Source organism: Acinonyx jubatus, chromosome C2, assembly GCF_027475565.1.
Source record: "Acinonyx jubatus isolate Ajub_Pintada_27869175 chromosome C2, VMU_Ajub_asm_v1.0, whole genome shotgun sequence".
NCBI lineage: Eukaryota > Metazoa > Chordata > Mammalia > Carnivora > Felidae > Acinonyx > Acinonyx jubatus.
In genome coordinates this window covers 150023136-150049890 of record NC_069384.1, presented here as the reverse complement: position 1 = coordinate 150049890, position 26755 = coordinate 150023136, and the positions used below count along the sequence as shown (strand labels likewise).

The following is a 26755-nucleotide window of genomic DNA, read 5'->3' as shown; positions in this document are numbered from 1 at the left end:
CTTGAGGTGGCTTGGTCACAATTGGCTGTGTCTGGAGAGCCCAGAGCCCCAGGCCCAGAGGAAGCTGGGTCAGACAGGCTTCTCAGTGTCCTTCATGTCCTTAGCTAGCCCTTGGGGAGAGTGAGGAGCTCTCTGGATGGGGGGCTCGAGGGGCTGTGTCTAAGAGAGCTGGGAGTGGGTAAGGCCAGGACCGTGCGCCCATGCCACCCGCGTCCTCTAGCCCAGGCGTCTGCTAGTGGGGGCAGGCTGAGATAGATTTCAGCTCTGCCTGAAAGGAGGTGTGCACGTGTCGGGGAATAATGACTCCTTTTCCCATTTGCACGGCACTTTCTCGCTCAGTTTTCCCTCTGACACTCACAGATAAGCACGGTCTCGGGGACTACCCAAACCACATCCTTGGGTATTCCTTCCCTGATGACTCCAGCCTGGCTGACCTCTGACCTCCACCTCCCTGAGGATAAGCCCCCACATCCAGCTTACAGTCCCAACTACCCTGAGGGTGAGTCTGCCCTTCCCAGCCAGAGTGAGAGCTTCTCTAGACTGGAGAAGGTCCAGAGCTCCTCATCCGTTAGCCAGACTCAGAAACCTTTGGGTCAGGCCATGGGCCGCACATGCTTTCTCCCTGGGAGGGCAGGGCCTGGCTCTTCTCTTTCTCTGCCCCCTTAATTGGAAGATCATCAGCTAGGGACGGCTGGGTGACTCAGTCTACGAGACGTCGGACTCCGTTTCGGCTCAGGTCACGATCTCACGGTTCATAGGTTCAAATCCTGCATCGGGCTCTGTGCTGTTAGCACAGAGCCTGCCTGGGGTTCTAGGTCTCCCCCTCTCTGCATCTCTCCTGCATGCACACGCACTCTTTTTCTCTCAAAATAAACAAATGTTAAAAAAAGTTTTAAAAAAAGAAAAAAAGGAAGATCACCAGCTTGCGGGGAGGAGCTAATTCCCTGGAGCTTCGGAGAGAAGGACAGAAAAGAATGTCCAACCTCGTGGAGCAAAGGCAGGGAGGCCAGGTCTCCCAGAGAGGGTTGGAGCGCAGTGCACAGAGCCTGGTCCAAACACCCTGCTCCAGGTGTGTGTTCCCAAGCTTGGGCACAGCAAGAAGCTGGTGCCCACACCTCCTTTCAGTGTCATTTTCTGGTCCCCCTGTTCTTTGCCAAATTTCCCAAGATTGCCTCCCGAGTAGCGTTTGCAGGTCCCAGAGAAAGGGGTCTCACAAGTTATCTGCTTACAGGATGACGGGATGTTTTATTTTTTGTATTTTTTACTATTTATTTTATTTATTTATATATTTCCAATGTTTCTTTATTTTTGAGAGACAGAGAGACAGAGCACGAGGGGGGAGGGGCAGAGGGAGACACAGAATCTGAAGCAGGCTCCAGGGTCTGAGCTGGCAGCCTAGAGCCCAAAGCAGGGCTCGAACTCATGAACCGTGAGATCATGACCTGAGCCGAAGTCAGACGCTTAACCAACTGAGCCACCCAGGCGCCCCTATTTTTATGTTTTTTTTAATGTTTATTTATTTTGAGAGAGAGAGAGAGAGACGATGTGCGTGATATGGGGAGGGGTAGAGGGAGGAAGAGACAGAATCCCGAGCAGGCTCCCCGCCTCGGAGCCCGACATGGGGCGCAAACTCACGAACTGTAAGCCTGTGACCTGAGCAGAGACCAAGAGACAGGCAACCAACTGAGCCACCCAGGTGCCCCGACAGGATTTTTAAAGGCCTCCCCTGCTCTTTCTGGGGGAGGCCTGTCTGTGGGTTGTGATGACCAACACGTTAGCCACATTTAAACACCTCACCTCAAATTACTTTGCTGGAAGGATTCAGCCAGTGCCTCAGAAAACCGGAAGAGGAAATGGGTCAGGACAGAAAACGGACAGGCAGAGCTGGCGCGATGGAGCTGGTAACCTCAGACGTGGCTGTGGGCAAGGCCTAGTGCACCCTTACATGACTTAGATTTTCTTTAGGTGGACAAGACTTTGTCAGTCAGTTCTAGATAAACCTATCTAGTTTGCTTATCTAATCAATGGCCAATATTACTCAGAGTTTGACATTATATATCTTAACAGACTAGATCCATGCTGTCTCACACAATAGGCCCTAGCCAGATGTGGCGATAGTCGGAATTAAGATGTGCTGTGTATGTGAATGCAAGCTGGTGCAGCCGCTCTGGAAAACAGGATGGAGGTTCCTCAAAAAGCTAAAAATAGAACTACCCTATGACCCAGCAATTGCACTACTAGGCATTTGTCCAAGGGATACAGGTGTGCTGTTTCGAAGGGACACATGCACCCCCGTGTTTATAGCAGCACTATCCACAACAGCCAAAGTATGGAAAGGGCCCAAATGTCCATCGATGGATGAATGGATAAAGAAGATGTGGTATATATATACAATGGAGTGTTACTCAGCAATAGAAAAGAATGAAATCTTGCCAACAATGTGGATGGAACTGGAGGGTATTATGCTAAGTGAAATGAGTCAGTCAGAGAAAGACAAAATCATATGACTTCACTCATATGAAGACTTTAAGAGACAAAACAGATGAACATAAGGGAAGGGAAGCAAAAATAATATAAAAACAGGGAGGGGGACAAAAAGAGACTCATAAATATGAAGAACAAACTGAGGGTTACGGGAGGGGTTGCGGGAAGAGGGATGGGCTACATGGGTAAGGGACGTTAAAGAATCTACTCTTGAAATCATTGTTTCACCATATGCTAACTAATTTGGATGTAAATTTAAAAAAATAAAATAATAAAATTTACAAAAATAAAAATAAATAACAACAACAACAAAAAGATGTGCTGTGTAAAAAACCACCAATTTCAAACATTTATACAAAAGAAAACATAAAATATCTCATCAGTATTTTTTATATTGGTTGTGTGTAAAGATGATAAGATATTGGATATTGAGTTAATAAAATATTAAAGTCATTGCGCCTTTTTAAAAAACTGTTTTTAACATAACAGAAAATTTATATTTATTTAATATAGCACAAAATTTAAAACTACACACATGACTTGCATTTGTGGCTCACATTACATCTCTACTAGACAGCACTAGACTAGAACCTTCTTCTTTTTGGTCTCCCACATCATTCTTATCACACAGGTTGCTTAATGAAATAATGAAAATTAAATGCCAAAATTGCATGAAGCTGCCCATCGTATGACCCTACAAGTCTGGTGTCTTTATGATATAATCAACAGCAGACACATCAGCCAGGGTCCCCTGTAGGAATGACCTGTAAGCTTGGGATGCCTGTAAATCGTGGGGTTCTTGCTGCCCGGGTCATGGTCACTAGCTTATGTGGAACTCTGTCACCAGTGTCTTTCAGCCGCTTGGGCCTTTCTTTCTTCCTTTCTTCCGTTCTTTTTGAGAGAGAGAGAGAGAGAGAGAGAAAGTCTCTTTTATTTACCTTAAAAAATTGTTTTTAATGTTTATTTATTTTTGAGAGAGAGAGAGAAAGAGTACGAGCAGGGGAGAAGCAGAGAGAGTGGGGGACACAGAATCTGAAACAGGCTCCAGGCTCTGTGCTGTCAGCACAGGGCCCGATGTGGGGCTCAAACTCACAAACTGCAAGATCATGACCTGAGCTGAAGTCCGTTGCTTAACCAACTGAGCCACCCAGGTGTCCCTCTTTTTTCTTTTTTTACAAAAATGTTTATTTATTCTCGAGAGAAAGAGAGAGTATGCATGACAGTGGGGGAGGGTCAGAGAGAGAAGGAGACAGAGGATCCAAAGCAGGCTCTGCGCTAACGGCCGAGAGCTCAATGCAGGGCTCGAAATCACAAACTAGGAGATCATGACCTGAGTCGAAGTTGGAAACCTAACTGACTGAGCCACCCAGGTGCCCCTCTTTTTTCTTCAAGCGGAGCCCAGTGTGGGGCTTGAACTCACAACCCTAAAATCTAGACCTGAGCTAAGATCAAAGTCAGATGCTTAACCGACTGAGCCACCTAGGCTCCCCCAGGTGCTCGGGCATTTCTACCACTGCCCAGGCATTGACCTACACATGGGACCCAGATGCTTACACTGCTCGCCTCCAACCCCAACCGCACAGGGCTGCTGTTCTCTGTGTACAGAGTGCGTACAAGCTGATGGCGAGATGGAAGCAGCTCAGAAGGGGGCTCGGGTGCTGGCCTCAGGGGAACACCTGGCCCCACGGATACCAGCCCCCAGCCCAGGAATGAACCCAAAAAGATGTGGACCTTGTGAGGTCCCGGCAGAAGCAGACACAAAACCATTTCACACAGATGTTGCCACCGACAGCCCAAGACTCCTAGGGCTTTCCAGGGAAGATGAATCTCACCCAAGATAAATTTTTAAGTAGTAATTCTTGAGTACAGGAGGAAAGATGCCGGTGTGAAGCAGGAACAATAGAGCGAAGGATTTACCATCAATGTGCCATCCAGCGGTGGTAGGGTTCTCAGAAAAGGGTTATGCATTTGTTTAAATGGTCAAAGAGAGGAAGACACCATAAATCCGAGAAATGAACAATATAGCGACTGAAGTTTAAAAACACAATGGAGAAGGGAAACTAGAATAGATCGTCCGATATTCTTTGTGAGTTGTTTTCCTTATCATTAAATAGCATCCCTCATGACTACTGATACAGTTTGCCATCAGTTCTATTTTGCCTTAAATTATGTTCACTCCAATTTTAGAAACTTTATTTTATTTTATTTATTTTTACTTTAGAGAGAGAGCGTGCAAGCAGGGGAGAGGGGCAGAGGGAAAGAGAGAATCTTAAGCAGGCTCCACGCTCAGTGTGGAGACCGACTGGGGTCTCAGTTCCATGACCCATAGGCACAACCCAGCCACTCAGGTTCATGAGGTAGACCTCCCGGACCCGTGCCTGGTTCACAAAGCAGGTCCCGAAGTCCACCCAGCTGGTGGAGAGCTGCAGCTCGGGCACGGCCACGGTGGCCTTCAGGGGCACCACCTAGGGGGACAGAGCAGAGCCTGTAACGTGGGGGCCCTCGTCCACTCCTGCCGGGCTCGGAGCCAGGGGTGCGAGTGCGGAAGCTTCTGAGGAGCTCCCAGGCAGCGCCGCAGCTGTGCAGGGGGCTGGCCTGGCATCGGAAACCCAGGCCGGCGGGCGTGTGTGCAGGTCAAGGGCCCGGAAGGCGCCATCTGCTCTCCCCACCGCCCCGCTCCCCCTGCCCCCATCAAACTCTGGGTGTCCTGCTCCCCGGTCAGGCCGCCCTCCCCGTCTTCCTCCATCCCCTGGGGGCCCCGAGGCCCAGCCCTTTGCCCCTCCTGGGCTCTGGGCCATCTCCCCTCTTCCTGGCCAGTCCCCCCACGTCACCCTCAGGCGAGGCGCTGCCGCGCTCACCTTCCCCGCCCCTGGGCACCCGCTGGAGGGCCCGCCTGGCTAGACTGATTCTTCCTCCTGGCCTTTCTCGAACCCGCCCCTCAGGCTCTCCCTCCTCGGTCCTCACCTGCGTCTTGCAGCCGGGAGCCCCGTGTCCCACCCCACGGCACGGCCCCTGGTTCTGAGCTGAGATGGGGAAGGAAGGAAGACCTGTATTTCTCGGGGTGTGTCCTCGGGGAGAGGCGGCCTCCAGGGCACGCCGGGCCCTCAGGGCAAGGGCCGGGGCCGCTCCCGTTTCTGAGGGCCGCGTGGGGGTCCCACCTCCGCCGACCCACCAGGACAGTCTGGCCCGCTGCCCCCCTCGGCGCGCGCGGGGCAGGCCCGGGACTCGCCTGAGCGGGCTGGTCGGCGTACTCCAGGAGCAGGTTCTGAGCGAACGCCATCTCCTTCTCTCCGTTGGCACGCCGCCGAACGGCCACCCCGGGCAGCATCTGGTCCGCCGGGAGCTTCTGATAGGAGAGCAGCTCCAGGGACAGCGAGAAGGACACGTTCACCTGAGCAGACGTGAGCAAGGCCGTCGCCTCGCGCTGCCGAAGGCGGGCGGCAGCTTCCCCACCTGGCGGTCGGTCCTCCTTCCTCCCACGGCCCCCGCGGCCCGGACGGGGCCGGCAGGGTGCCTCCCTCCACCCGGCGCCCGTGTCTGGGCTGTTTGGCCCACGGACGCTGCACCCTGCCCTGTGCCCCGCACCCGTTAGTACGAGGAGCTGAGGCCCCCGAGGGGACACGGCCGGCCAGCAAACCTGCCTTTACCCCTTGGCGTGAGCAGGGCTGTGGGCGGGCCTGTTGGCCCAGCACTGCCTGTGTCCTTATCCTGAGGACACAGAGGAGCCTCTGATGGCTTGTAAGCAGGGGATGTCGGAATCAGCTTTGCCTTCTTCAGAGGTCACTCTGGCTGCTGTGGGGAGGTGGGCTGAGTGTGGGCTGACATGAGTCAGGAGGCCGACGTATAACTTAGCTCAACGGGATGGGGCTTGGATGCGTGGCTTCCACACAGGTCAGTGGGCCTAGCTCCACAAATTTACCTAATGCACCTGTTAAAATACAGAATCCTTGGCCACAGGGTCTAGAGCAAATAAAAAATGCAACCACTGTAAGGCCCTTTATGAAGACTTTGAAAGGTTGAAGCCTGTGCCTCCTAGACCCTTTCAACTAGGCCGGTTTGGTAGAAGCTTCTGGGCAGCGTTATGTAACTGTGCCACTCAATACAGTAGCCATTAGCCGCTCGTGGCTAAGAGCCTTAACACTTTTGAAGAAACAGGAAAGGCTGAAAATTAATGAGCTAGGTCTTTGAACATAAGAAGTTAGAAATAGGCTAGTTCAATATGCCCATCAAATATATAAAGAACGAAATGATAAAGATAAGGGCAGAGGTCAACGAAGTAGAAAAGAAAGATGTAATACAGAAAACAAAGAAGGCTGAAAGTCTGTTATTTGAGAAGATTAATTACACACACGAATGGACAAACCTCTGTCAATAAGAATTCTTAAAAAGAGAAAAGGTACAAACAAAAATATTAAGAATTAAAAGGAAAGAGCCCCCTGAAAAAGGCAAACGAGGACCAATGTTGGGATATATTGGATGGTTTGGCAATCCCCTCCTGGGTGGATGCTCGAAAGAAATGAAGGCATCTATCCACACAAAACCTGTATGGGAATGTCCACAGCAGCATTATTAATAAGAGCCTAAAAGTGGAAACAACTCAAATGTCCATCAGCAGATGAGTGGATAAATAAAATGTGGTATGTACATGTGAGAGAATATTTTTGGCTAAAAAGAAAGAAAGAAAGAAAGAAAGAAAGAAAGAAAGAAAGAAACTTACCCCTGCTACAACATGGATGCATTTTGAAAACAATGTCCTAAGTGAAATAAATCCGTCATAAAAGGCCATATGTTGTATGATTCTATTTTAATTTTTTTTAATGTTTATTTTTGAGAGAGACAGAGACAGAGCATGAGCGGGGAAGGCACAGAGAGAGAGGGAGACACAGAATCCGAAACAGGCTCCAGGCTCCGAGCTGTCAGCACAGAGCCCGATGTGGGGCTCGAACCCGTGAACTGTGACATCGTGACCTGAGCTGAAGTTGGACACTTAACCTACTGAGCCACCCAGGTGCCCCTCAAAAACACAATTTTTAAAAATAGACTTTAGTCATCATTAGAGACACTACTGTTCAGACTAAGTAATCAATATAACTTATGATAAAGCTCTTTATTTCCTGACATAAAATATGTCAGTGGAATAATGTTGTGGAAGTAAGCAGTTTACTGTAGAACCACATCCAGTTATATAAAATTTAGACATTTATTTATACAGAGATGATTAATACGGAGATAATATGCTCAAAATGTTGAGTGATTTCCACTGGATGGAAGGTTTTATGAAAATATTTAAAACATTTTTTTAATTTGAAAAAAAATTTTTGGCACTTTTTTTGGTATATATATATATTTTTTTAATAGGCTCCACACCCAACGTGGGGCTTGAATTCATGATCCAGATATCAAGAATTGCATGCTCTATTGACTGAGCCAGGCAGGTGCCTCTGTATTTTTCTGTAATGTTAGAAAAATTGTAAATATGTATGCATGATGCTTATAAGATATTAAAGCTACTCCCAAAGAGGAGAAACATTAAAAAAAAATTTTTTTAAAGAAAGAGGACAAAAGGGTAAGTTCCACTCTTCAAGGAATTTTATAATCCAAACTTACACAAAATTTGCCAGAAGATAGTGAAAAAGAAAATAGTTCTGAGCCAATTTATGAGCGTTGCAAAGTCTTGATTACAACATAGACACAGTTTAGGACTCAATCTCATTCGCGAACATAGATGTAAAAACTTTAAGCAATTACAAAGCAAGTCCAGCAAAACGCAATAAAATGACAATACACTTTGACCGGGTTGAATGTATTCCTGAAATTCGAGATTGGCTTAACCTTATAAAATAGATTAATATATTTGACCACATTCACATTCACAGAATTTGAAACCATCATTTACAAATTTAACATACATTAAATTAAAAAAAAAACCTGTTAGCATAAACTCAAGAATGTGAGAGAATTTCTGTAATAAAGGGCATCCACGAGGGTTAATTTTGTGTGTCAACGTGACTGTGCCAAGGGACACCCAGAGAGCTGGTGGAAACATTATTTCTGGGTGTGTCTGTGAAGGTGTTTCCGGACGAGATCAGCCTGTGAACTAGTAAAGCAGAGGGGAGGGGGGCACCATCCAATCCCATGAGAGCTGGAATAGAACGAAAAGGCAGAGGGAGGGCAAATTCACTCTCTCCACTTGACCTGAGACATCCATCCACCTTCTCCAGCCCTGTGACATTGGCAGTCTGGGTTCTCTGGCCTTCAGACCCACATCAGGATTCACATTATAGCTCCTCAACCCTCCAGCCTTCACACTTGACTGGGTTACACCATCGGCTTTCCTGGTTCTCCAGGTTGTAGGTGGCTGATGGTGGGGCTTCCTGGGTTCTACAACTACAGAAGCCAAATACTATAGGAAACCTCCTCTTGTCTATATCTCTATAGACCCTATGGGTTCTCTTTCTCTGGAGGACCCTAAATAATACAGTCTCTGTATAAAATTAGGCAGCAGAGATTCTCCTTGGTGTTACAATGTTGTATTTTCTCGGAGGTCAGGTGCAGGCACATCTGCACTCTCACTACTTCTATTCTGCAAGTACTAGCCGTCCAAGGCAGTGCAGGGAGACAAGTAAGGGAACAAGGATGTTAAAATATTATCATTACACTTGCAGACAGGAGAAGAGTCCACGCAGGAAAAGCTTAAAACTCTAGGAATAAATGAAATGAAAGATACAACTAGCTGGTCTCCACGCAGGTTTTTAGTCCACACCCATGTGCTGCCTGTGAAGTTCTCGGGAGCATGTTAGCCAAGGAGCCAGCCTCCTTTCCAAGTCCAGGCGCAGAGGGATACCCAGACGGAGGAGCTGGCCGGTCACCAGAGGACCACACCACACAGTGCCCTTATTAGGGAACTTCTGGAACAGCATGGAGTATGAGAAGAGGGCTTCCCACTTCAAATTTCACAAAGATGATGACCTTCGGGAAGGGTTACAAAAATTCACTAAGAAATGTTAAAAGGCTCAAAATCACATGAAGTTTTTGAAAAGAAAGGAAAGATCTTTGATGGAGCATCTCCAAAGCACAGAACACCCTTAGTCCTGACACTGAGAGAGGGGGTGAATGGAGCTCACTTTAGCATCTTCTTTGCCTTCGTGTTTCCACTTCAATCTCCAAGACCCGTGGTCTCGTCTCCCCAAAATATCACTGGGTACTGTTCTTCCATTCTTGTTGCCGCCTCCTTGTGATCAAGCCTCTAGGTGTAAAATTATCAACTTACAGGAAAGACAGCGAACAGGGGAACATGTTAAATGACACCCCAAGGGCACATTCAGCAAAATCCACAGTGTAAGAAACCCTGTGGAATAAACAACGTGTCTCCTGCAATAAGCCATTTACAAGAAAAAAAAAGATGGAAGGAGAATCTACAGATGGAGGGAGACTTAAAAGGCAAAGCGGGTGATCACAAAGTGCGGGTATTTTGGGGTCCGGATGCAAACAAATATGGCATTCACAAGACAGTTGGAAATTTCAATACTGATAATACTAAGAAATTATTTTAAATTTTCTTTTAGGTTTGAAAATGGGATTGTGGTTTTTTTTTAAGTTTTTAAATTTATTTGGGGGGAGGGGCAAAGAGAGACAGAGGGAAAGAGAGAATCCCAAGCAGGCTCCGCCCCTAAAAAAAAACTTTTAAAAAAACAACCAGAGGGGCACCTGGGTGGCTCAGTCGGTTAAGCATCTGACTCTTGATTGCAGCTCAGATCATGATCTCACAGTTGTGTGGGTTCGAGCCCCATGTCGGGCTCTGTGCTGACCTTGTAGAGCCTGCTTGGGATTCTCTCTCTCTGCCTCTCTTCCTGCTGGTGCTCTCTCTGTCTCTCTCAAAATAAATAAGTAAACTTAAAAAATTTTTAAAAATTTAATTCTTTATTTTTGAGAGAGAGAGAGAGACAGAGACAGAGACAGAGTGTGAGCAGGGGAGGAACAGAGAGAGAGGGAGACCAGAATCCGAAGCAGGACCCAGGCTCTGAGCTGTAAACACAGAGCCCGACGTGGGGCTTGAACTCATGACCTGTGAGATCATGACCTGAGCTGAAGTTGGACACTTAACCGACTGAGCCACCCAGGCGCCAACCTCACCCCCCCAATTGTTAAATAACTACATACTGATGGAATGATATCACATCTGGGATTGCTTCAAAATAATAATAAAGTGGGGGAAACGATGGGTGGGGGGTGTGGTTGGGCAGGACGGGCCATAGGTGAATGATTTGGGGGCTGCATGGGGGTTCGTTATACCATTCTATCTAGTTTCACGGATTTTCAAAGGTCACCATGGAAAAGGTTTTAAAATTGTAGTGAATAAACTAAGCATTCCTTGGGAAAACACGAATATTTTTTGCCAAGCAAACCCTCTTTTTAAGTGTGTGAGACACTTCAAATGTAAAGTGCTGGGGCACCTGGGTGGCTCTGTCACTTAAGCATCAGACTCTTGATTTCGGCTCAGGTCATGATCTCCTGGTTGTGAGATCAAGCCCTGCCTCAGGCTCTGTGCTGACACCGCGGAGCCTGCTTGGGATTCTGTCTCTCCCTCTCCCTGCCCCTCCCCCACCCTCAGTCTCTCTCAAAATAAAAAAATAGACTTAAAACAAATGTAAAGTGTTTTCCAGTCTACAGTTTGTCGGAAAGGTTATGCCAGCAAATTGACATTTGATTCACACTCTATTATAAGAATTAGCACATTAGGGGTGCCTGGGTGGCTCAGTCAGTTCAGCGTCTGACTTCAGCTCAGGTCACCGTCTCGCGGTTCGCGAGTTTGAGCCCCGCACGGGGCTCTGCGCAGACAGCTCGGAGCCTGGAGCCTGCTTCGGATTCTGCATCTCCTTCTCTCTCTCTGCCCCTCCACCACTCACGCTTTGTCTCTCTCTCTCTCTCTCTCTCTCGAAAATAAGTAAAACATTTAAAAAATTAATTAATGAATGAATGAAAAGAATGAGCACATACATATGGTTATATATTGTCAGCATAGTAAAATCAATATATTTTTACAATTTCAGCTTCGTGTTTCAAAGTGAATCCCCGGTTCAAAAAGAAGTGCACCCCGGCCACACTGTTCCCCCGCTCCGGTCTTTCAGTGGTCTCCTGCTGTCCTATGCCACCGGCTCTCCTCCAAGGAAGGGACAGTGGCTCTGCTGTCACCTTCCTCACCCATTTAGATGAGAAGGTGAAGGACAAATCTTCACAGGGCACTGGATCCAGGGTCCCTTGTGGGGCATCCTCAGGGAGTGTCCCTGCCCCGGGCTTTGGCAGGGCCCGGAGATCTGGGTCCTGGATGCCTGACCGACCTGGTGACGAGGCCTGAGTGTTGACAACAGCACGTGGCTCCACGTTGTGGGTTTAGCTCTTTACGAAGATTTGCTTTTGTTTTCGTTTCACGTTTCTGAAGAGGTTCATCTTTTTCTCTGGAGTCAAAGACTAGCTCTTGAATTATTTACCAGTTTTGTGTTTGTACCGTTTTCTTATTGTTTTCGCCTTTTTTGTCTCCTGTCTGCTTTCCTACCGGCTCACGTTTTCTTTTCTTTTTTTCTTTTCTTTTCTTTTCTTCTTTTCTTTTCTAACCTCCTGAATTATGGGCTCTATTAGTTTCCTAGAGCTGCTAAAAAAAAGAAAAAAGAAAAAATACCACAAAATGGGTGGCTGAAATGCAAACTTATCTTTTTCTTTTAATTGTTGTTAATGTTTATTTATTTTTGAGAGAGAGGCAGAGTGCAAGCGGGGGAGGGGCAGAGAGAGAGGGAGATACAGGATCCAGAGCAGGCTCCAGGCTCTGGGCTGTCAGCACAGATCCCAACGCGGAGCTCGAACCCAGGAACCGTGACATCATGACCTAAGGCGAAGTCAGACGCTCAACCGACTGAGGCGCCCAGGTGCCTCAGAAACTTATCTTTCATAGTTTTGCAGGCTAGAAGTCTGAGACTGAAATTTGGGCAGGGCCCCACTCCCTCCAAAGGATCTAGGGAGGAATCCTTCCTTGCCTCTTCTAGATTCTGGCAATCCTCGGGGCTTCTTGGCTTGTAGACACCTTGCGTCAATCTCTGCCTCTGTCTTCACATGGCCTCCCCCTCTGTGTATGTCTGTGTCTAAATTTCCCTCCTCATAAAAACACCAGTCATTGGATTTGGGCCCACCCTAATCTAGATGATTTCATCTTAACTTGATTACATCTGCAAAGACCCTAATTCCTAATTAGGTCATACCCACAGGTATTACGAGTTAGAACTTGTACACTATTTTGGGGGGCACACAATTGTACTCATTACATAGAATTAATTTCTTTTCATTCTTTAAAGAAAATATTCAAGCATATGCATTCACCTCTGAGTCAATTCCAAAGATTCTGCTAAGGATGCTTTCATTTTCTTGCTTTCTAAGTAGTGTGTCAGATTTTGATTTCCTTTTTGACCCATAATTATTTAAGAGACTAAGTTAAAAGTCCTAAGCGCCTTGATAACTCCCCATTATTGTTGTTTTGTTTTCTTGATTTCTTTTTTTAAATTCTTTTAGTCCAAAAGTTGAAAGTTCAATAATTCATCAACCATAGCCAAACAACAACAACAACAACAACAAAAAGCCCAACAATATAGAGTTAATTAAAATGTCACCTCCTAACCAAGAGCTTCTAGATCTCATTCTCACAGATAATTGTTAATTACTTGGAGTTAATCTTTCCAGGCCTTTCTTTTGTGTATACAGGTGTAATTATCTTCCTCAAATGTTCACGGAGGTGGGGAAAGGCAGGTATTAAGGTACAAATGCAACAAAGCCAGAAAAATGGAAGGTATCCACACCAACATTTAATTTTCCTAAATCAAATTTGCTTCTGAGGTGAGTACAAACACATAAACAGCAGGGGTAGCTGCACTCCGGTGAAAATAAGCACTTTTCTCCTCAGGGCTGTTGACAGTCTGCTTAAATATCAAAGTTTTCTCCAGATATAAACACAAAAATCAGCTTAGAAAAATCTTAACCTCAAGCTAAATGAGTTACTTATTTAACTGGAGGCAGGACCGACTTTTACCCTCAAACTTAGACAAATAAATCTCTCTGATGTCTGCCCAGCTAGGAGCTAAATTCTAAATATTTCTTTTCTCTCATAACAGCTTTCCGCTGATCTCACAAAGAATTTGTGCTACCTTTGTGATAGAATGGACAGAAGAATGATTTAACTCGAAACACATCCCAAGATGAAATCTATAAAATTTCAGATATATAATAAATTAGTGAACCTGAATTATAATTGTCTATTTCATTCCCTAATTTCTGATTATTTTTGCTTCAGTGATTTTCCTCTTTGTCTTAGAAGTGAAAGGGATAGGAATTAAAGCTATGAATTACTCCTAACTTTTCACTCTTGAAACAACTCATCAAGAAAAATATATATAAGCCTGGATGATTTCAATAGGTCAGTATTAATGAATACTGCTGTAGGCTGGGTGGGATAAAAAACAACTAGTTTGCTATTTTTATATGAAAAAAATAAAACCTCTTGGAATTTATACACAATGCATCTTTATAAAGAAAACATATTTACTTCATGATTTTTGCAAAGAACAAGATTTATTTTGAGAAAAATCCGTGTTTACTTTGAGAAAAATCCTTGTTGTGGTTGCCATCTTTAGAGAATGAGGAGATGTTCTGGTGTTGTTTCATTAGAGACCCAACTCGAATTTAGGCTTCTCTCCATTTTCCTGTGTTACAATGAATCTCATGCTTATATGTACTAAATGGAAAGTTTTTTCTTCCTCTAAAACACTTGTGCATAGTGCTTACCTCAGACATTCGTTTTCACTGATTTCCATGTTATGATGTAATTTATTCAGCTGACAAACACCTAGATTCCAAGCAAACTCAATGGTTTAAAAATCAAAGCCCCAGGGGCGCCTGGGTAGCTCCACCTGTTAAGCATTCACTTAGGCTCGGGTCATGATCTTATGGTTCATAAGTTTGAGCCCTGCATCGGGCTCCACGCTGTGCAGAGTCTGCTTGGATTCTCTCCCTCTCCTTCTCTCTCTCTCTCTCTGCCTCTCCCCACTTGTGCTCTCTCTCTCTCAAAATAAATAAGTGAACTTAAAAAAAATAAAAGACCTTATTAATAAAAGAAAATGAAGGCTGGTATCTTTGTAGAAAATGTCAGATAATAGCTCTGTGGTCTGAGAGTAGGGTAATAGCACTTAAAGAAGATCAAATAGCCTCATCACAAAGGCAAAAAAAAAAAAATGATGGATTTTATTTTATTTAACTTAGAGATTTCCAGTCAACACAGGGCAAGATGGACAAAGTCAGAAGATAAATGACATACTGGGAGAAAAGATTTGTGACATCTAAAACAGGGGATTTATACCTTGAAAAGTAAGAAACTCCTGCAAATCCACAACTAAAGACAAAAATTCCCAACTGGAAAATGTTCAAAGGACATAAGCAGGAAGCCACTGAATGGGAAACCCCAAATGTCTAATGAGTATATACGAAGAGATGTTTAAATTCGTCAGTAATGATGGAAATGCAAATTAAAACAGTAACGAGAAATCGTCCCTCACCTATTAGATTGGCAAACATTAGAAGGATGGTGTTAACCTTAAAAATAAATAAATAAAACTGCTAGTTATTTTATCGGCAAAAATGGGTTTATTTGGGAATAGCAGAGCACTGTAATCAAGGACAGCCACTCTACTACAAAACCATAGGCAGAACAAAGGAGAGGACCACTCATTTATAGAGGAAATGGGGAAATTGGGGAGGCTGTTATAAACAAAAGGTCCATTGGAGGAAACTGGGAGTATGAAATATAGTGGCTTTTGATTGGCTGAGTTGACTGTCTCTCATTGGCTTGGCTCTGGGAGGTGGATGAAGAGGGCTTTCTTCCTCTTGCGGGAACAGTAAAGTGGTGACTAAGTAGTAGCCAAGAGCAAGGTCCTTCTCTTCCTAGTAAGTCTGCAATTGACCAGTGGCAGGGTGTTAGAGCTCCCCCTGCTGGCCTCTGCACTTTATTCTAAATGAAGTTTCCTTTTATCAATTTTCACAAGGGCTTTATATAAGATGTGGGGTAAGAAGGGGCACCTGGGTGGCTCAGTCAGTTGAATGTCTGACTTTGGCTCAGGTCATGATCTCAGGGGTTTGAGCCCCGCATTGGGCTGGCTGGCTGCTGGCAGCGTGGAACCGCTTCTGATCCTCTATCCCCCTCTCTCCCTGCCCCTCCCCCACTTGTCCTCGCTCTCTTTCTCTCTCAAAAATAAATAAAACACTAAAAAAAACAAAAGGATGTGGGGATAGAAGTACATTGGGAGTAATCCAGCACTCCAATCAAATTAGTTATGCACACATAGTATAAATCCTACTCTTGTATATATAACCCAGAAAAATGTCCTCACACAGGGCCATAGGGCCATGGATGAGGACGTTCTGTGCAGTGTTGTTTGCAATAATGGGGAACTGGAATCCACTCGGGTGTCACTGGGAGCCTGGACAGTAAAATATGGGGTTGGCATGCTATTGACTATGATGGAGCAGTTAGATGGAAATAACTAGATCATGGGTTCCCAAATGTTCTTACTTCACGGCACACTTAGATTTTCAACAATTTTTCCATGGAACTCCTAGGCCAGAAGCAATGGCTAACGATTCTGTGTATTAAGTAGTTAGGTCCAAAGAGCTTAATATATATTTATGTCCTAATAACTTAGTAGCTATTTGAAGAAAATAATGCACGTAAATTGAGGAGAAAATACTATTTCATTTCATTCTTAAATAACCGGAATAACTTACTATGACAATGGTTGTGCCTGTTGGACGCTGCCCAACTTCTCAAGTGTTGGCGTTGGATTGAACACTGCTGTCCTCCTTTTCTTTTTTTAAAGTTTATGTATTTTGAAAGAGAGAGAGAGAATGACCAGGGGAGAGGCAGAGAGAGAGGGAGAGAATTCCAAGCAGGCTCCGTGTTGTCAGCGCAGAGCCCGACATGGGGCTCTACCCCATGAACTGTTAGCTCATGACCTGAGTTGAAATCAAAAGTCAGACTCTTAGCCAACTGAGCCACCAGGTGCCCTGTTGTTGTTATTGTCCGTTCTACCTTGGTTTCCCTGCGGTACTTGCCTCTCACTGCACGTGTTGAAGGCACAGGTCTGCTACAGAAAGGAATGTAGCACAATCTAATGTTGGAACTATGAACTACCTCAAATTAGCAGTTCACGTGGCACCGTTTTGGAACCACGAAATTAGGTATACATATAACAATATGAATAAACCATAAAAACAGTACCAAATTTTAAAAAGCACCAAAAAAGTAAGACCTAAGGGGCTCCACTGAGTCTGTTCTTGTTAAAGTTTCAATGACCTGCCATCTTACTGCTAAACCAGGGGACAGGTTCCCATGCAGCATTTAGCCCTGGTGAGCCCCTCCCCTTCCAGAAACGTTCTTACGTTGGCTTCCACCACACCCCTCTCTCATGATCTCTTCCTCATCTGTCTTTGACTTGTCCTTCCCAGTTCCCTTTGGGGGTTTCCGTCTGTCCCACCCTGAGCCTTTTCTGACAAGCTAGCCCGCTCCTATGGGGAACTCCTAACTCACAAATCATTGTCTTTGGTCCAGAGCTCTTTCCTGAGCTGGAGGCCGCTTATCCAACATCCTGTTCAATGTCTCCACAAGCACCTGAAACTTACCAGGTCCTGGCTAATCTCGCCATCTTCCCTGCCCCCCCAGCTGCTTCTCCTCCCATGTTTCCTAACTCAGGAAATGGAACCACGCTCCATCTGGTGGGGGCCTGCGGCCGATTGCATCAGTGGCCCAGTTCTTCACGCCTCCCTGCATCCATAGCCATGCCCTTGTCCCATCCCCACCACTTGACTTTGGGCCGTCCACGAGACTTTGGCGGGTGGCACAGAGGAGGAAGTGCAGCATGACAATTCTGAACCTAGGCCTTCAGAGGCCTCACGGATTTGCCCGTGCCCTCCTCTGCCCCTCTGCTTCCACAAGAAGAGCAGGCCTGGGGTACCCTGCTGGCCCCATGAAGAGAAGAATGAGAGACATGTGGAACCACTCCACCCCAGCCCAGTCTAGATCAGCTGCCCCCAGCAGACCTGCCGATAAGTGAGGGAGACTACGAGATTATTGTTCTAAGTTTGAGCACCAAGTTTGAGGGTGCTTTGCTGTGCATCAACAGTTCCTAAACCAGAAACCTGGGCATTGCCTTTGACCCCTCCCCCTCTCAGTCCACGTGGTTCCTGGAGCTTCCCCAATATCTCATGACTCCATTTACTTGTCTCCATCATCAGCACCTCTGCCCTGCCTCAGGCTTCCTGCAACCACATTTTAATGGATTTTCCCTTCCTGCCTTTTGCCCCTATTCTCCACACACCATCCTCCTAATATGCAACTCTGATCACGTGACTTCCTTTCTGGGGGTTTGCTATGCCCTAAGGCTGGGGTAGCAGTTAGGTCCTGGATGAAGGAAGAAGCCTTGCTGAGGACCGTGGTTATCCTGGTCACTGCAGAGAGACCCCTCCGGGGCAGTTTCTGCTTTGTGCGAAGTCAGTGCAGGGGCTCTTTAATCGGTTCTGTGCCGGGAGCCAGGTTCAAGTTTGGAGCAAAATAGGCAAAAGACTAGCTGTGCTCAGGCCACGCCAGCACTTCCCCAGGGTCCCCTGTAACCACCTCTACTACTCAGTGTGCTTTTTCAGGGCATCAACACAGAGGACAACCTGAGAGGCATCGACAGCTTGGAATTACTATTTCTGTCTTCATTCCTTGCTAATGGAGTAAGTCGTGGGTGTGCAGCTTCCAGATGTAGGCAAACGGCCTCTCGGACCTCCAGCCTTCTCTGGCCAGGGTGAAAAGGCTGTTGCATCAAAAGAAAGGATGAGTCACCAGAATGGGAGAGGTGCCACAGCCCATAGAGAGAGGCACCCCTGAACAAGACAAGGCCACCCTGTAAGAGAGCTTGAAAAGGAGCCAGTGGCCTTGGCCTTCATGAGATATTTGTGTTTTGCCACAGGCCTTCTCACAAGGCTGCTCAGAGAATTGGCTTGTTTAGTGGTTAAACATGCAGATTCTGGAATCAGACTTGCTGGCGTTGGGCCCAGCTCTGCCACTGATGTTGGGACCTTGGGCCAAGAGGAGCATCTGGGCTCCAAGCAGCTCAAGTTCAGCGAGAGAGACAGGCAGGTAATCAATCAGGCCATCGCAAAAAGTATGAGAGGGGCTCTGATGGGCTGGGAAGCCCCTGGGAGTGGGAAGAAGTCAGTGCTAGGAACAAGAATGACACAGCCAGGCGGAACACGGGGAAGAGAAGGTGTCCTCAGCTCTAGGGGGGAAGGGAGTGGGTCTGATTTTATTTCTAAAACCTCCTTCACCACTTCCGGCACACATTAGAATATCAGTATCAGCTGACCACAGGTGTGAACGAGCCTTTCTGTAGGGAACATCCAGAGCTCTGATTTTAAATAGACGTTGGGGGGCGCCTGGGTGACTGGGTCCGGTTGAGTGTCTGATCTTGCGGTTCGTGGGTTCCAGCCCTGCATCGAGCTCTGTGCTGACAGCTGGAGCCTGGAGCCTGCTTCCGATTCTGTGTCTCCCTCTCTCTCTGCCCCTCCCCTGCTGGTGCTCTGTCTCTCACTCTCTCAAAAATAAGTAAAAAAAAATTTAAAAGAGCATTTAAATACAGAGGTGGGATGTGGCACATGTCAGAGCCGGGTAACCATTCAGATTTGCTGGGACATGACAGAGCCTGTGGATCCCAGTGCCTGCAGCCCCAGGGGACGTTTCTCTGTGACCTCTGTGTCACTACCATGAGTGGCCAGTCGCCTTAGTACCCAAGAGACAGCCACAGAAGTCTCCAGGGCCACTAGAGAGACAGGCAGGGACAATCCAGCTTAAAGGTGGAACCTCTGGTCCAGACGTCCTCCGCGGGAAGCCAGGCGATGTTAGGGCAAGGCCTCCGCGGAGAGCACACGTGGATGGGGAGGAGGCCGGAGGAGGGTTGGAAGGGAGAAGGTGGCGCAGGGGGTACCGGTATGTCGCCCAGGTGCGAAGCGCGAGGACCCGGCAGGACGCGCGTCCCTGCACCGTCTCCCCGCAGGCGGCGCCAGAGCGCTAGCCCGCGGGTGACTCGGGTCCTGGAGTCCGGCCGGGCGGGGCGAGGGGCGGGCCCGGCGTCTCGGGGCGCTAGAGCGCGGCGACACTCACGCCGCGGGAAGGACGGACGGACGGACGCGCCGCCGCCCCCTCCGCAGCCATGGCCGAGCACGTCGCCCGCCGCTGCTGCCTCGGCTGGGACTTCAGCACGCAGCAGGTACCGTCGCGGGCCCCAGGGCCGGGCCGGGTAGGGCGGGGCGGGACGGGGCGGGCCGCCGCCTCCGCGACGCCGGGCCGGGCTGGCGGGACCCGGGCGCGGGGAACCCTGGGGCCGAGCCGCGGGCGCGCTTCCCTCTCGGGTTCCCCCGGGGGATCGGCGTCCCCTCCACCGAGACGCCTTACCCGTGCCGCCCGCCCTCAAGATGCGACCGCGACCCGGCCTGGACCCCGGCCCTCCCGGAAACGGCGGGCGCCCCCGCCTCCCAACCCCGGCGGGATCCCGCGGGCGCGTAGCGGGAAGCGCGCAGCGCGGCCCGGGTCCCGGAGGGGGCTCGCGCGTCGGTGCGGGCGCCCGAGGGACAGGGACCCGAGGGAACTCGGCCGCCTAAGACTCGAGAACACCCAAACGGGTAGACAGGCACACAGGCATAACCAGTGACCTGGAACCGGATCACCGCCTGAAACTTGTTTCAGTGGAGTGGGCACGCTGTACACGTGAACTTTGTTCCTCCCGTGGTTGACCCCGGCGTGTCCGGGTCGGCGTACCCAGCGCTGCTGGCCCGAGGACGGGTTGTGCCGCTCCCAGGGCTCTGCAGATTCAAAATGTGCCTTCAGACTGGGCGTGGGGTGCCAGGGGGCTCCTTTGCTGTGGCAAATTCTATACACCATTTTTAAAAATCCCTTCCAGGTGAAAGTTGTTGCTGTTGACGCAGAGCTGAATGTGTTCTATGAGGACAGTGCGCATTTTGACAGAGACCTTCTAGAATTCGGGTATGTACCCAGGGGATGTGTGGGGGAGGGTTGGTTTTGGGGTCCTCCCTCCACCTTTTATATTCATGAGCCACACTGTTCTGGTGTGAGATTGTGATTTGCAAAAAATACGCGTTTGGTCATTTAGACGGTCAAAATATATTTCTCCTGTGCCTTTGGTCTGCATCCACAGTTCCTGGCTCACAGCTCCTAAACCTCTTGGAAATTACTAAGGGTTGAGAGGCATAAAGGTGTCTTTTGTTACATTAATGAAGATGACTTTTGGACCCCACCCAGGGGCTGGGGCTGGTTGCCAAGAAGATTAAAGATTGTCTTTAAAGGGTTGGAATTTTCAGCCAGAGGTTCAATGGCCAATGGCCAATGACTTAGTCATTGACCTTGTAATGACTTTGTAATGAAGTCTTAATAAGAACCCAAAAGGACTGGGTTCAGAGAGCTTCTGGATTGGTTGACAAGTGGAGATTGGGCAGAGTGGAGTGCCTGGAAAGGTTATGGAAGCTTGGTGCCCTTTCCCCATACCTCGCCCTATGTTATCTCTTCATCTGACTGTGTCCTTTATCGCGTCCTTTAATTTCCCTGACTTCTGTGAGCTGCTCAAGCACATTAAAAGAACCTAAGGTCATTGGAACCCCCCATCTGTAGCTGTTTGGTCAGAAGGTAATAGCCTGGGGCCTGGGCCTGGCATCTGAAGTGGGTGGGGAGGGCAGTCCTGTAGGACTGAACCCTTAACCTGCGGAAGTTGATCATCTCAGACCATCTGCTGGTGTCTGAGAATTGTTTGGTGCTGTGTGTAGGGGACCCCCATCCCCTCCCAACCCCCGCCACGTTAGAATTGAGTCCAAGAACCTAAGAGTTGGTATCTGTAGATCTGGCTTCATCAAACTGCAGAAGTCTTGGTAGGCCTCTCAGCGTCTTGTGTGTGTCTTCCTGGAATGAGTTTTCCTCCATTCCTTCCCAATTCCGTGCACTCATTAACCATGCATGCAGTAGGTATCAGTTGAGACTTACTTCGTGTCAGGCACCGTGCTGGGTACTGGGATTTGATGGTGAACCAAACAGAGATGTGGTGCTTACTCTCCCAGAGCTTCCCGTTGAGTAGGGGAGACTGATATCAATCAAAGAATCTCACAGAAGAGTGTTTAGTTATAAACTCAGAGAACGCTATTAAAGGAAAGGGACTTACTTCTCCAAATGTTTATTATAAAGGAATGTGACCCAGACTTTGGGGGGGGGGGGTGGTCAGGGAGGGTCCCTTAGGATGTAGTGCTTGAGCCAAGGTCTGGGTGAGTAGGGTTAGCCAGGTGATGGAAGGGAGGCAGCATTCCAGGCAGAAGGAACGGTGCGTGCAAAGGCCCTGTAGCAAGAAAGAGCACTGCTTATGCAGGGAATTGAAGAAGGCCAGTGTGGCTGGGGAATAGAGAGGGAGGTAGAGGCTGTGCCCAGCTACATAAACCTTGGTACACAGTTTGTGTTTATCCTAAAAGCCGTGGACGGCCACTGAAGGGCCATAGGGATGGGGGTAAGGCGTGACCTGGTTGTATTTGTGTTTTGAAAAGATCTGGGTGCAATGGGAGAGCAGTTGGGTATTGGTCAGAGTGCATGCTGAGAGGCCATTGAGGTTTCTCCAGATCTTCTGGATGGGAAATGATAGTGTCTTGGAGGAGAGGGCTGGGTGGTAAAATTGATAGGGCTTGGTGCAGGGTTGAGTGTGAGATGTGAAGGTGAGGTTTCTGGCTGGCCTTCTGGATGGTTGGTAGACTGTGGAAGAGAACTGATCTGGGGGAGGAAGATGATGAGTTTGGCTGTTGTGAAAGTGTGGTAGGGATACCAGAACAAAATGCCCCAGACTGTGCGTCTTAAGCAACAGAAGTTAATTTTCCTTCGGTTCTGGAGCCTGGACGTGTGAGGTCCAGGTGCCGGCAGGGTTAGTTTCCTCCGAGGCCTCTCTCCTGGGTTTGCAGATGATGGCTACCTTCTTGCTGCCTGTCACATGGTCGTCCTCTGCCTGTGCATCCCTGGTGTCTCCACTGTGTTTGTGTCCCAGTCTACTTTTATAAGGACACCAGTCATGCAGGATTAGGGTCCACCCTAATAATGTCATTGCAAGTTAATTGCCTTTTTCAAGGCTCTTTGTCCAAATGCAGTCATGTTCCGAGGTACTGGGGGTTAGGACTTCAACACAGGAATTTGCGGGGGGGCGGGGGGCGGTAATTCAGTCCATAACAGCTGTGGACTTGTTGATTCTGAGGTGGCTCTGAGAGGTCCTGGTGGACGTGTTCCTCCACGACTATTTTATTTTTTATTATTTTTTTAAGGATTGTTTATTTGGGGAGAGAGAGAGTGCACGCATGCCTGCTGGGGAGGGGCAAAGAGAGAGGGGAAGGGAGAACCCCAAGCAGGCTCCACCCTGTCAGCGCAGGGTCGGGGGCGAACCCCAGGCGATCATGACCTGAGCCGAAATCAGAGTGGAATGCTTAACCAACTGAGCCACCCAGGCGCCCCTAAACGACGTTTAGATATCATTTCCAGGGCGCCTGGCTGGCTCAGTCGGTGGAGCGTGCAACTCTTGAACTCGGGGTTGTGAGTTTGAGCTTGGCATTGGTGTAGAGATTACTTAGAAATAAAATCTTTAGGGGCACCTGGGGGGCTCAGTCCGTTAAGTGTCGGACTCTGAGTTCGTGCTGCTGGACTCTGCCCTGGCAGTGTGCCACATGCTTGGGGTGCTCTCCCTCTCCCCTCCCCTGTTCATGTGTGCTCTCGCTCTCAAAATAAATAGACATTAGAGTAAAAGATATCACTTCCCTGCTGGCTCTTTGTGCAGCACCCACTGCTGATCACATTGTGTTAACCATCTTTCCTTCCCCCTTAGCTGATGTGCCTCCTTTGAGCTGCGGTTGGAAACCATCTTGCGTTTGTATTAGTTTCTATCACTACAGGCCACGTGTGTTTGAGTTTTGGTAGCTTGTGTCTTTCAGGGCATTGGTCCATTTCATCTAAGCTATAAAATGTGTGGCCATAGAGATCTTCATACTATTCCTTTCTTTTCCTCGGATGTCTATGGGATCAGTAGCGATGACCCTTCTGTCATTCTGATATTGATGATTTGTGTCTTCTCTCTTTTTGTCTTGGTGTGCCTGGCTAGAGGTTCATCACGTTAATGATCTTTTTGAAAAGGCAGCTTTTGGTTTTGTTGATTTTTCTCTACTGTTTTCCTCTTTCCATTTTTCACTGATTTGTGTTGTCATTTTTTAGGGTTTTTTTTCTTCTGCTGGCTGTCAGCTTACGTTGCTTTTCTTTCTCTAGTTTCCTGAAGTGGAAGCTTAGATTTTTAATCTTAGCTTTTCTTTTCTAAATATTTGCCTTTAATGCTATAAATTCCCCTCTAAGAATTGCTTTTGCTGTATTCCACAGACCTTGATGTTATATATTCATTTTTATTTGGTTCAAAATAGATATTTTTTAATGTTTATTTTTGAGAGAGAAAGAGAGACAGAGCGCGAGCAGGGAAGGGGCAGAGAGAGAGGGAGACACAGAATCCGAAGCAGGCTCCGGGCTCCGAGCTGTCAGCACAGAGCCCGACGCGGGGCTCGAACTCACAAACCACGAGATCATGACGTGAGCCGAAGTCAGATGCTCAACCGACTGAGCCACCCAGGCACCCCTCAAAATATTTTTTTAGTTTCTCTTGAGACTTCTTTGATTTGTGTGTTATTTAGAAGGATGTTGTTTCACCTCCAGATCTTCCAGCTGTCATTATGGTCTGGATTTCATATGACGGTATGAAAACATAAGTCATTTGATTTCCATTCTTTCAAGTTTTTAAATTCTACCTCACTCTGTCTTCAACTCAATGAGTCAATCAGTCCCCTCCATTAGAAAAAAAAAAGCTATCCATACCCAAAATACAGTATTGCTTTTTTTATCCAGTTACATTTTTAAGATCTTTCAAAGCAGATATATACAGATCTGCTTCATTCCTCCTCCACTGTTTTTTTTTAATTTTTATAATTTTATTGAGATATAACTTATGATAAATTGCATATGTATAATATATACAGCTTTATAAGTTTTGACATAGATGTTCCTTTATAAAACTATCACCAGAATCAAGATAATGAACATTTCCATCCCCCAAAAGTTTTCTCGTGCCCCTTTGAGTTTATTCCTCTTCCCCAACCCCAACCCCTGGCAACCACTGATAAATTTTCTATCACTATGGATTAGTTTCCACTTTCTAGAATTTTAGATAAAGGGAATCATAATAATAGACTCTTTTTTATCTGACTTTTATTTTATTTTTTTAAGTAGCCTTCATGCCCAGCATGGAGCCCAATATGGGGCTTGAACTCACGACCCTGAGATCAAGATCTGAGCCGAGATTAAGAGTCGGACACTTAACCCTGAGCCACCCAGGTGCCCCGTCTTTTTGGTCTGACTTTTAAAACTCCGTATATTTGTTTTGAGATTCATCCAGGTTGTTACGTGTATCAATAGTTTGTTCTTTTTTTTTTTTTTAAGGTTATTTATTTTGAGAGAGAGCAGAGGAAAGACAGAGAGAGAGGGAGAGAGAGAATCCCAAGCCGCAGCGCAGAGCCCAACCTGGAGCTTAATCTCATGAACCGTTGAGATCATGACCTGAATTGAAATCAAGAGTTGGACATTCAACTGACTGAGCCACCCAGGTGCCCTGCTCTTCCTTTAAAAAACAAACAAATGAACAAAAGACAACAAAAAAACCCACAAAAACATTTTTTTTTAACATTTATTTACTTGTGAGAGACAGAGAGAGTCAGAGCTTGAGCAGGGGAGGAACAGAGAGAGAGAGAGGGAGACACAGAATCCGAAGCAGGCTCCAGGCTCTGAGCTGTCAGCACAGAGCCCGATATGGGGCTTGAACCCGTGAACCGTGGGATCATGACCTGAGCTGATGTCAGACACTCAACTGACTGAGCCACCCAGGTGCCCCTTCCTTTTTCTTTTTCTTTTTCCTTTTCTTTTTCTCTTTCTTTTTCTTTTTCTTTTCTTTCTTTTTTTTTAAAGATCATTTATTTATTTTGAGAGGAGAGAGCATGCATGCAGGAGGCACAAACAGAGAGGGAAAGATAGAATCCCAAGCAGACCCAGCGCTGTCCGCACAGAGCCTCACACGGGGCTCTAGCTTAAGAACTATGAGATCGTGACCTGCCGAAATCAAGAGTCGGACACTTCACCGACTGAACCACCCAGGCACCTAACAGTTTGTTCTTTTTATTGCTTGGTGGACCACAGTTGGCTTATCCATTCATTTGATGAGGGATATTTGGATTGTTTCCAGTTTTTTATTATTATCAATAAAGAGGCTGTGAAACTCACACACAAGTCTTGGTGTCAGCATAAGCTTTCATTTGTCTTAGAAATGAAATACTCAGGAATGGTTACGTTGTAGGGTAGGTTTTAAAACTGTCAAATTCTTTTCCAAAGCGGTTGTTTTAATACAGTTATTTTGTTAATAGGCATTGCAGGTACTTGGTACATAATTTGAAAGAAACAAAAGGCGTGCAGTGACAAGTCTTAATTTTTCTGAATCTCATCTGTCCCTCCTGCCCTCCTCGACAGAGAACTTTCATTGGTTTTTGTGTATCTTTCCAGTGTTTTATATCAAAATATAAGCAGGTGTCAGTATTTTCATTGTCTCCCTTGTTTCCGGATAAAAAAGTATGGTACACACCATTCTGTACTTTGGTTTTTTCGTTTCATATAATTTGCCTGTGTTTCCACATCAGTACATAGAGCTTCTGTGTTCTTTTTTATAGGATGCATAGTATTCCATTGTGTAGATAGAACTGAAGGACCTTAGGTTTTTGCAGTGAAAAGTGAGTTACCTTACAGACATGTGCCCGTGTATCTGCAGGATGAAAGTTTGGAAATCGATTGCTGGATCAAAGAGCAAATAGATGTATGATTTTGGAAGATGTGGCCAGATTGCCTCCCATAGGGATTGTATGGATTTGTACCCCACCAACAATGCATGAGAGTGCGTTTCCCACAGCACCTAAATGCGGTGTGGTTGTTAAAGAGTTTTAGTTCTGTGCCAATCAGAGAGGTGAAGGTAGTCCCTCTATGTGGATTTACTTTGCATTTCTCTTATTATGCATGAAGGTGACATCTTTTCATATGTTGAAG

General features: G+C 47.0%; 1 protein-coding gene across 6 annotated transcripts in view; it reads left to right on the top strand.

The window, feature by feature from the left end:
- The first annotated feature begins 19255 nt into the window (after window positions 1–19255).
- Window positions 19256–26755, top strand: part of XYLB (xylulokinase) — a 94353-nt gene continuing 86853 nt past the window's right edge. For 4 of the 6 annotated variants that reach the window (XR_008298078.1, XR_008298077.1, XR_008298076.1 and 1 more), the window contains exons 1-2: window positions 19257–19820; window positions 20511–20593. Coding sequence is in view for 2 of the 6 variants with exons in the window: in XM_027040701.2 (XP_026896502.1) it covers window positions 19764–19820; window positions 20511–20593 (140 nt within the window). In the remaining 4 variants the exon portion in view is untranslated. Of the gene's footprint in view, window positions 19821–20510; window positions 20594–26755 lie in introns of those variants that run through there. The other 2 variants (XM_027040702.2, XM_053221669.1) reach the window with 2 other exon arrangements.